Genomic DNA, 11,740 nt, shown 5'->3' on the forward strand with positions numbered 1-11,740 from the left:
ATAGAATTTTGACAATAACTCTATAGAAATAAAATTTTGACAACAATTTCTATATAAATAGAATTTTGACAACAATTTATATAGGAATAAAATTTTCTACAGAAATAAAAGTTTGAAAATTTTTTCTATAACAAAATTTGGCAAAATATTCTATAAAAATAAAACTTTGACAAAAAATTTCTATAGAAATAAAATTTTGATAATATTTTCTACAGAAATACAATTTTGACAAAATTGTCTATCGGAATAAAATTGTCAAAGAATTTTTCATAGAAATAAAATTTTGACAAAATCTATATATATAAAATTCAATCTATGTTTGTTTATTTGTTTGTTTGTTAGTATGTTCCGAGTTGGTTCCGAAACGGCTGAACCGATTTACTTGAAACTTTCAGAGATCGTAGGGGGCGTTCATGTGGTGAAAATAGGGTACCTCATTTTTTGACACCTGGTCGCGGAGGGGGACCTCCCCTTCGTCGGACTTTGTGAAAATTGGACCAAAGTTGGCCGATTTGCTTGAAATTTTCATCGAAGATTGGGGTTGGCATCTAGACAAAGATCCGCTACTTTTTATTTCGATATTTGGTGGCGGAGGGGGACCTCCCCTTTGTTCGACTTTTTTTTTAAATACAGTGAAAAAACTAAAATTCTCTAAATTATCTGAGATTTACAGAGAACATGCGGCGAGATTATGGAATTAATATGGGGTACCTGATGATTTCATATGTGTACGGGAAGGGGGACCTCCCCCTTGCCCTGCTTTTTGAAACTTGGAACAAAATTATACGATTTGCTTGAAATTTTCATTGAATGTTGGGGTTGGCATCTAGACAAAAATCCGCTACATTACTTTTCGATATTTGGTCGGGGAGGGGGACCACCCCTTTGCCCGACTTTTTTTTAAGTACAGTGAAAACAAAACTAAACTCCCCCGACTGAAATTTTACGGAAAAAATGGGTGAGGTTATGAAAATTATATCAGGTTCCTGATTTTTTAATAAATATAAAAAGGGCATAGGGAGACATCCGCTTCTCTTAAGTACATACAGAGAAACAATTAAACTTTTACCGAGTTACTTGAAATTTACAGAGGACTGGGGAGAGGTTACGATATTAATAGTTGATACCTGATTTTGTGATATTTGGACGGAAGAGTGGCCGCCCCTTTAGGCTTATAATTTGCTTGACATTTTCTGGGACGTTTACAAAAGATACGCTACATCACTTTTCGATATTTAGTCGGGGAGGAGGTCCTCCTCCAAAACTGCAAAAAAAAACAACAATTCTTAAGTTTTCTTGAAATTTACATAGACAGTGGGGGAAGGTTATGAACGAAGAGGCAACCTTCCTTGCCCCACACTTGAAGGAAAGTTTCAAGAATTTTCAGGGAAGGTTAGGGGTGCTATTCACTACGGTTTTTGTCGATATTGTATTGTGTATCGGGGAAAGTGACGTCCCTTTAAAACAACAGAGCAAAATTTAAACAACGCCGATCTACTTGAAATTTACAGAGAACGTGGGAGGAGGTGATTAAATTTATACATGATTTTTAAATTAGTATATGATTTTCGATATCTAGTTGGGGAAGGGGAAAATTGAAATAAACTTTGTCGATTTACTTCGATAGAATTTATAGGGACCATCGAGTAGTTGTGAAATTAATATATGGTACGTGATAGTCCGATATCAGGTCGGAGTGGAGCGAAGGTGGGGAGAGGATTCTCTTTTGTCCGTTATTTTTTCTTAAATTGAAAGTAGAGGGTTGTCCGTAAATGGGAACTCGGTACATAATTGTATGATTTTTGCCAGACTTCTTTTTAGCAAAGAACTTAAATTTACATGAAATTGGCAGCCAACGTAGAGGGTGCATCATTTTCAAACATTTTAGCAAATGTTAATGTGGTAAACTTGTGTACTATTTTTGCTTTTTCCGATTTATTAGATGGGAAAGTTAACGCAAAATATTCCTCCAGATATGCTTCGGAAGGCGCAGCGAAGCGGGCCGGGTTACGCTAGTTTTCTATAAAAGTAAAATGTTCACAAAATTTTCTACAGAAGTACAATTTTGACAAAATTTTCTATAGGAATAAAATTGTCAAAGAATTTTCTATAGAAATAAATATTTGACAATATTTAAAAAAAAATTGTCAAAATTTTCTATTCAAAACAAAATTTTGACAAAATTTTCTGTCGAAAACAAAATTTTGACAAAATTTTCTATAGAACATATTCTATAGGAATAAAATTTTGAAAAATGTTGACAAACTTGTATAAAGAAATAAAAATTTTGTCAATTTTCTGTACAAACAAAATTTTGACAAAATATTCTTTAAAAATAAAACTTTGACAACAATTCCTATAGAAATAAAATGTTGACAACATTTTTTACAGAAATACAATTTTGATAAAATTTTCTATAGGTATAAAATTGTCAAAGAATTTTCGATAGAAATAAAATTTTGACAAAATGATCTGTAGAAATAAAATTTTAACAAAATTTTCTATTGAAATAAAATTTTGACAACATTTTCGGTAAGACTAAATTGTTGACAAAATTTTCTATAGACATACAATTTTATCAAACTTTCTATAGAAATAAAACTTTGATAAAATTGTCTATTTAAACAAAATTTTTACAAATATAATATAATAAAATTTTAACAAAATTTTCTATAGAAATAACATTTTCACAAAAGTTTCTATAGAAATAACATTTTAACAACATTTTTATCGAAATACAATTTTGAAAATTTTCTATAGAAGTAAAATTTGGAGAAAATTTTCTATAGAAATAAAACTTTGACAAAATTTTCTATAGAAATAAAATTCTGTCAAATTTTGCAAAATTTTCTATAGAAATAAAATTTTGAAAAAATTTCCGATAGAAATAAAATTTTAACAAAATTTTTTACAGAAATACAATTTTGACAAAATTTCCGATTGAAATAAAATGTTGACAAAAAGGTTCTATAGAAATAAAATTAAGATAAATTTTCTATAGAAAAATTATTTTAACAAAATTTTCTATATGTATATAATTTTGACAAAATTTGTATAGATATAACATTTTTACAAAATTTTCTATAGATTTAAAGTTTTGTCAACATTTTCTTTAGAAATAAAATAAAATAAATTTTGCGAAAATTTTCTATAAAAATAAAATTGTGCAAAAAAATTTTCTATAGAAATAAAATTTTGAAACAGTTTTCCATATAAATAAAACTTTGACAAAAATGTGTAAAATAACCACAAAAATACGACCGAAGACTTAAAAAAAGATTTTTTTAATTGGGTAGATTTGAGGTAATTGCGTAGAAACTTCTACGAAAGACTGTCATCCACAATGGAATTACTTGGGTTGTGGTATCTTAAATCATTTTCTACATTGTGAGTTAGTCCATACGTGATATGGACTAACTCACAATCCGGATCGGATGAAATTTCGTTGCCTTAGAGGGAACCGCAAACCAAATCAGGGGACCGGTTTATATGGGGGCTATATATAATTATGGACCGATGTGGACCAATTTTTGCATGGTTGTTAGAGACCATATACTAACACCATGTACCAAATTTCAGCCGGATCGGATGAAATTTGCTTCTCTTAGAGCAATCGAAAGCCAAATTTGGAGGTCCGTTTATATGGGGGCTATACGTAAAAGTGGACCGATATGACCCATTTGCAATACCATCCGACCTACATCAATAACAACTACTTGTGCCAAGTTTCAAGTCGATAGCTTGTTTCGTTCGGAAGTTAGCGTGATTTCAACAGACGGACGGACGGACGGACGGACGGACATGCTCAGATCGACTCAGAATTTCACCACGACCCAGAATATATATACTTTATGGGGTCTTAGAGCAATATTTCGATGTGTTACAAACGGAATGACAAAGTTAATATACCCCCATCCTATGGTGGAGGGTATAACAAGTAAGGAAAGTCTAAAGTCTGGCGGGGCCGACTATATTATAGTCGCACCACTTTGTAGATCTAAATTTTCGATACAATATCACATCCGTCAAATGTGTTGGCTGCTATATATAAAGGTTTGTCCCAAATACATACATTTAAATATCACTCGATCTGGAAGAATTTGATAGACTTTTACAAAATCTATAGACTCAAAATTTAAGTGGTGGAACACAATTTTAGTAAGAAAATATGGGAAACATTTAAATCTGAAGCAATTGTAAGGAAACTTCGCAAAAGTTTATTTATGATTTATCGCTCGATATATATATATATTAGAAGTTTAGGAAAATTAGAGTCATTTTTACAACTTTTCGACTAAGCAGCGCCGATTTAAAAGGAAAATGTTGGTATTTTGACCATTTTTGTCGAAATCAGAAAAACATATATATGGGAGCTATATCTAACTCTGAACCGATTTCAATCAAATTTGGCACACATGACTATACTAACAATTGTACCCCTTGTGCAAAATTTCAAGCTAATCGGGATAAAACTCTGGCTTCTGGGGCCATATAAGTCCATATCATGCGAAAAATATATATGGAAGCTATATCTAAATCTGAACCGATTTCAATCAAATTTGGCACACATGACTATACTAACAATTGTACTCCTTGTGCAAAATTTCAAGCTAATCGGGATAAAACTCTGGCTTCTGGGTTCATATAAGCGCATATCGGGCGAAAGATATATATGGGAGCTATATCTAAATCTGAACCGATTTCAATCAAATTTTGCACACTTAACTGCACTACTAATTGTACTCCTAGTGCAAAATTTCAACCAAATTCGGCCAAAAATCTGGCTTCTGTGGCCATATAAGTCCATATCGGGCGAAAGATATATATGGAAGCTATACCTAAATCTGAACCGATTTCAATCAAATTTTGCACACTTGACTATACGACTAAGTGTTATGTTTGTACAAAATTTCAAGCAAATCTGACGGACAGACGGACATGGTTATATCGACTCAGGGAACCACCCTGAGCATTATTGCCAAAGACACGATATGTCTACCTCGTCTCCTTCTGGGTGTTACAAACATATGCACTAACTTATAATACCCTGTTCCACAGTGTGGCGCAGGGTATAAAAAAGAAAAAATTTATTGTAAATATTGTGAATTACATTATATTCTCGAAATAATTAAGTGTTAGAGAAGAAATTGTTTATTTTCTAAAATATATTGACGCAGTTGTGGTGTAAGTTTGAACATCTGTTGCTGTTTGACTTTTGTTCTGCTGGCATGGGAAAATAAGTTTGAGAATCATTGCGGCAGCATTGATTGTGAGCAAGAGAGTGAGTTAAAGCAATAACAGTAATAGAATTGTACATTGCATATGTTATAGAAAGGAGTGGGGGAGTAAAGAGCGGAATTAGAGCTACCACCAGGGCTGCCAATTTTGCCGATTTATCGCCATTTTTTTTGTCAAAATGGAGATAAATCGGCTCTTTTTTTACTGAGAAGTTCATCGTAGTGCCAGCAAAATGTTTACAGCACCTTTGTATATGCATTATCCAAACAAATGGATGAACTCTAATCAGTCAATGGTAATAATGCATAGACTTTGGAATAATTCGTGTCTTTGCATAGTTTCTTCGATTATAAATCTAGATATAAAACTGGAAACACGAATTTTTAGTTCGAAATTTGTAAACAATGAAAATCGCTATACATTTAACAGTATCGCTTTTAGCCATAACATGGGTAAGTGGCATGTTTTTAAAATTTATTTTAAACAAATATTTTCTCGAATTTATAAATGACTCTTGTCTCTTAGTTATTTTCTATAGCCGATGCCGAAGTTTATACTGAAGATCAGTTCTCAGAATTTTACTATAGAAACCTACATAGATCTCTATGGTCCTCTGAAATATATATCATGGTGGAGCAATTCCTAAGTGATTTGGAATTATGGATATTAAAGAACCAATCGGAAATTCTTGAAAAGGGGCTTGCGCCTAACATAACCCATAAATTTGCACAGACTTTTGCCAATGCTACCACAGGAGTGAAGGCATTACTAGTGAATAGTGCAAATTTAAGAACTTGCAAGCTAACGCTATCTCTTCAGGAAAACATAATTAATATCGCTAACATTTTATCGGGCTTAAGGGATTCACATTTAGCCATTCAGTGGTATGATATCAATAGACGCTTCAAGTCCGATTTGAATACTATCAGACACTACAATTTGAAAAGATTTGTCAACAGAGTGGATGACGAAGTTAGATTCTTATTAGAAAATGGGGATAAAGAAAACAAATTAAGCAGACTAAGACAATGGTATGATGAATTTTATCGGCGACATTACAAGGATAATGGAATCACTAGAGTACTGGAAATACGTTCATTTTTACCTAGAACTGATTATCTACCAGATGATTGTGATTATCGTAAACTTATGCTATAAAAAAAGAAATTTTCTTGATCAATAAATGGATTTTGGTATTTCTTGTATTTTTTTTTTTTATATTTTTCTACCACCAGCTGTACTGTCAATGTTAGAGATATGACCGGGTTAACCATAAACTTGTCGAATGTGGATATACTTTTCGTCAAAAATAATGATGGAATGCATGGTTTGAAACCATTCTCAATAGTGTTCATCCAAGGGAAATGGTTTGGCGTGTAACTCCCAATGATTTGGCGACTTCTTCTTGCGTTTGACATGAGTTATCATAAAGTAATGTCTCCCATAGAGCATTTTCGAACTTCTTCGACCGTCTTGTAGGTTCCATTGTCGTCCACAGCTTACCAATACAGAATACATTCAAATCGAAAGAGCACGTTATGAGTAAGCTTCGGGAAGTAATGGATTCCCACAAATATTGTTTTGTGGGCGAGAATTTTTTCATACTGAGAGCCAAACAAGTAAGAAAATTCTAAAGACGGGGGGCCGAATATATTATATCCTGTAACACTTTGTAGATCCATACTTTTGATACCATATCAAATCCGTCCAATGTGTTGGGGACTATATAAAAGTTTGTATGTTCTCATATACATATATTAAAATCTAACCCAATCTGGACAAAAATTTTTTAGACTTTTACAAAATCTATAGACCTAAAATTTTAGTCGGCTAATGCCCAGGGGTGGAACTCAATGTTATCAGAAAAACATGGGAAACATTTAAACTTGAACCAATTTTAAGGCAACTTTGCAAAAGTGTATTTATGACTTATAGGTCGATAGATGTGTATTAGAATTATAGGAAAATTTGAGTCATTTTTATAAGTTTTCGACTTATCAGTGGCGATTTTATAAAATAAATGTGGGTATTTGGGCCAGTGTTGCCCAAATCGAAAAAAAAAAACATATACAGTGACGCACATAAATATTAGTACACCAAAAAATATTGTTAAAAAAACCATATGTTAAAAGTGCTACAAAGCTATTTTAAATTAAAACAAGTATATACGGCCGTAAGTTCGGCCAGGCCGAATCTTATGTACACTCCACCATGGATTGTGTAGAAACTTCTACGAAAGACTGTCATCCATAATCGAATTACTTGGGTTGCGGTAACGCTTGTCGATGGTATCTTAAAACCTCCTAACACCGTCTTCTAAATTGTATGTAAGTCCATATATATTAAATCAAAAAAGATCGATCAAATACGTATATAATTCAGTTTGACAAAATTTTCTATAGAAATAAAATTTTGAAAAAAATTTTCTATAGAAATAAAATTTTGACAAAATATTCTATATATAGAAAATTTAGTCAAAATTTTATTTCTATAGAAAATTTTGTCAAAATTTTATTTCTATAGAAAATTTTGTTAAAATTTTATTCGGTTCATAATCATGGTTGCCACTCGAGCCAAAAATAATCTACCATTTTATTTCTATAGAAATAAAATTTCTATAGAAATAAGAAATAAAATATGAACCGAATAAAATTTTAACAAAATTTTCTATAGAAATAAAATTTTGACAAAATTTTCTATAGAAATAAAATTTTGAAAAAAAAAAAATTCTATAGAAATAAAATTTTGGTAGATTATGTTTGTCTAGAGTGGCAACCATGATTATGAACCGATATGGACCAATTTTTGTATGATTGGAGATCGGCTATATACAACTATAGACCGATATGGACCAATTTTGGTATGGTTGTTAGCGACCATATACTAACACCACGTTCCAAATTTTAACCGGATCGGATAAATTTTGCTCCTCCAAGAGGCTACGGAGGTCAAATCTGGAGAACGGTTTATATGGGGCTATAAATAATTATGGACCGATGTAGACCAATTTTTGTATGGTTATTAGAGACCATATATCCCAATATCATGTACCAAATTTCAGCCGGATCGGATGAAATTTGCTTCTCTTTGAGGCTCCGCAAGCCAAATCTGGGGATCGGTTTATATGGGGGCTATATATAATTATGGACCGATGTGGACCAATTTTTGCATGGTTGTTAGAGACCATATAACAACACCATGTACCAAATTTCAGTCGGATCGGATGAAATATGCTTCTGTTAGAGGCTCCACAAGCCAAATCTGGGGATCGGTTTTTAGGGAGGCTATATATAATTATGGACCGATGTGGACCAATTTTTGCATGGTTGTTAGAGACCATATACCAACACCATGTACCAAATTTCAGCAAGATCGGATGCAATTTGCTTCTCTTTGAGGCTGCGCAAGCCAAATCTGGGGATCGGTTTATAGGGAGGCTATATATAATTATGGACCGATGTGGACCAATTTTTGCATGGTTGTTAGAGACCACATACCAACACCATGTACCAAATTTCAGCCGGATCGGAAGAAATTTGCTTCTCTTAGAGGCTCTGAAAGCCACATCGGGGGATCGGTTTATATGGGGGCTATATATAATTATGGACCGATGTGGACCAATTTTTGCATGGTTGTTAGAGACCATATACTAACACCATGTACCAAATTTCAGCCGTATCGGATGAAATTTGCTTCTCTTAGAGGGTCTGCAAGCCAAATTTGGGGGCCCGTTTATATGGGGGCTATACGTAAAAAAGTACCGATATGGCCCATTTGCAATACCGTCCGACCTACATCAATTACAACAACTTGTGCCAAGTTTCAAGTCGATAGCTTGTTTCGTTCGGAAGTTAGCGTGATTTCAACAGACGGACGGACGGACGGACGGACATGCTCAGATCGACTCAGAATTTCACCACGACCTAGAATATATATACTTTATGGGGTCTTAATATTTCGATGTGTTACAAACTGAATGACAAAGTTAATATACCCCCATCCTATGCTGTAGGGTATAAAAACATTTTAATTTGGATTATAACAGCATTAAGAATAATTTTTATTTTGGAAAAATTGTTGTTTCAACATTTAATTTATAAACAAGTAAGTAAAATCTAATGTCGGGCGACTGTATTATACCCTTCACCACTATAATAGGTAGGCTGATAAGTCCCCGGTCTAACAAAAAAAAACACATTTTTTGGTCAAAATTCGTTTTTAGTATTCAACATAGTTCCCTTCAAGAGCGATACAACGATTATAACGACCTTCCAATTTTTTGATACCATTTTGGTAGAACTCCTTCGGTTTTGCCTCAAAATAGGCCTCACTTTCGGAGATCACCTCTTCATTGTAGCCAAATTTTTTCCCTGCGAGCATCCTTTTGAGGTCTGAGAACAAGAAAAAGTCGCTGGGGGCCAGATCTGGAGAATACGGTGGGTGGGGAAGCAATTCGAAACCCAATTCATGATTTTTTGCCATCGTTATCAATGACGTGCGTTGTTTTGGTGGAACAACACTTTTTTATACCCTCCACCATAGGATGGGGGTATATTAACTTTGTCATTCCGTTTGTAACACATCGAAATATTGCTCTAAGACCCCATAAAGTATATATATTCTGGGTCGTGGTGAAATTCTGAGTCGATCTAAGCATGTCCGTCCGTCCGTCCGTCTGTCCGTCCGTCCGTCTGTCCGTCTGTCCGTCTGTCCGGCTGTCCGTCCGTCTGTGGAAATCACGCTAACTTCCGAACGAAACAAGCTATCGACTTGAAACTTGGCACAAGTAGTTGTTATTGATGTAGGTCGGATGGTATTGAAAATGGGCCATATCGGACCACGTTTACGTATAGCCCCCATATAAACCGATCCCCAAATTTGGCTTGGGGAGCCTCCCGGAGCAGCAAAATTTATCCGATCAGGTTGAAATTTGGTACGTGGTCTTAGTATACGGTCTCTAACAACCATGCAAAAATTGGTCCATATCGGTCCATAATTATATATAGCCCCCATATAAACCGATCCCCAGATTTGACCTCCGGAGCCTCTTGGAGGGGCAAAATTCATCCGATCCGATTGAAATTTGGTACCTGATGTTAGTATACGGCCTCTAACAACCATGCAAAAATTGGTCCATATCGGTCCATAATTATATATAGCTCCCATATAAACCGATCCCCAGATTTGACCACCGGAGCCTCTTGGAGGAGCAAAATTCATCCGATCCGGTTGAAATTTAGTACGTGATCTTAGTATACGGTTTTTAACAACCATGAAAAAATTGGTCCATATCGGTCCATAATTATATATAGCCCCCATATAAACCGATCCCCAGATTTGACCTCCGGAGCCTCTTGGAGGGGCAAAATTCATCCGATCCGGTTGAAATTTGGTACCTGATGTTAGTTTACGTCCTCTAATAACCATGCAAAAATTGGTCCATATCGGTCCATAATTATATATAGCCCCCATATAAACCGATCCCCAGATTTGACCTCCGGAGCCTCTTGGAAGAGCAAAATTAATCCGATCCAGTTGAAATTTGGTATATGGTGTTAGTATATGGTCTCTAACAACCATGCAAAAATTGGTCCATATCGGTCCATAATTATACATAGTTCCCATATAAACCGTCCCCAGATTTGACGTCCGGAACCTCTTGGAGGAGCAAAAGTCATCCGATACGGTTGAAATTTGGTACATTTTGTCAATTGGTCCATATCGGTCTTTAGTTATATATAGCCGATGACTTATTACACAAAAATTGGTCCATATCGCCAAAAATAATCTACCAAAACTTTATTTCCATAGAAAATTTTGTCAAATTTTATTACTATAGAAAGTTTTGTCAAAAGTTTATTTCTATACAAATGTTTGTCAAAATTTTATTTCCATAGAAAATTTTGTCAAAATTTTATTTCTATAGAAAATTTTGTAATCTACCAAAACTTTATTTCCATAGAAAATTTTGTCAAATTTTATTACTATAGAAAATTTTGTTAAAATTTCATTTCTATAGAAAGTTTTGTCAAAAGTTTATTTCTATAGAAATGTTTGTCAAAATTTTATTTCTATAGAAAATTTTGTAAGTAATTTATTTATTTCTATAGAAAATTTTGTCAACATTTTATTTCTATACAAAATTTTGTCAAAATTTTATTTCTATACAAAATTTTGTCAACATTTTATTTCTATAGAAATTTTTGTCAAAATTGTATTGCTATAGAAAATTTTGTCAACATTTTACTTCCATAGAAAATTTTGTCAACATTTTATTTCTATAGAAAATTGTGTCAAGTTTTTATTTCTATAGAAAAATTTGTCAAATTTTTATTTCTATAGAAAATTTTGTCAAAATTTTATTTCTATAGAAAATTTTGTCAAGGTTTCATTTCTATAAAAAATTTTGTCAACATTTTATTGTTATAGAAAATTTTGTCAAACTAGATTATATACGTATTTAATCGGCCTTTTTTTGTTTAATATATACCCCGTATGGGCT

At 33.4% G+C, this 11,740-nt stretch overlaps 1 protein-coding gene across 1 annotated transcript; it reads left to right on the plus strand.

Moving 5' to 3' along the window:
- Positions 1–5,538: 5,538 nt before the first annotated feature.
- Positions 5,539–6,443, plus strand: LOC142224100 (uncharacterized). Its single transcript, XM_075293902.1, has 2 exons — positions 5,539–5,690; positions 5,764–6,443. The coding sequence occupies exons 1-2, from the start codon at positions 5,643–5,645 to the stop codon at positions 6,394–6,396; spliced, it is 681 nt and encodes a 226-aa protein (XP_075150017.1). The 5' UTR covers positions 5,539–5,642; the 3' UTR covers positions 6,397–6,443.
- The last annotated feature ends 5,297 nt before the right edge of the window (positions 6,444–11,740 follow it).

The sequence above is a fragment of the Haematobia irritans genome, chromosome 2 (genome assembly GCF_050003625.1).
Source record: "Haematobia irritans isolate KBUSLIRL chromosome 2, ASM5000362v1, whole genome shotgun sequence".
Classification (NCBI taxonomy): Eukaryota; Metazoa; Arthropoda; class Insecta; order Diptera; family Muscidae; genus Haematobia; species Haematobia irritans.

Coding starts and splice junctions, on each gene's coding strand:
- LOC142224100 (XM_075293902.1), top strand. CDS start 5,643: ATGAAAATCGCTATACATTTAACAGTATCGCTTTTAGCCATAACATGG. Junction 5,691..5,763: donor CGCTTTTAGCCATAACATGG/GTAAGTGGCATG, acceptor CTTGTCTCTTAG/TTATTTTCTATAGCCGATGC.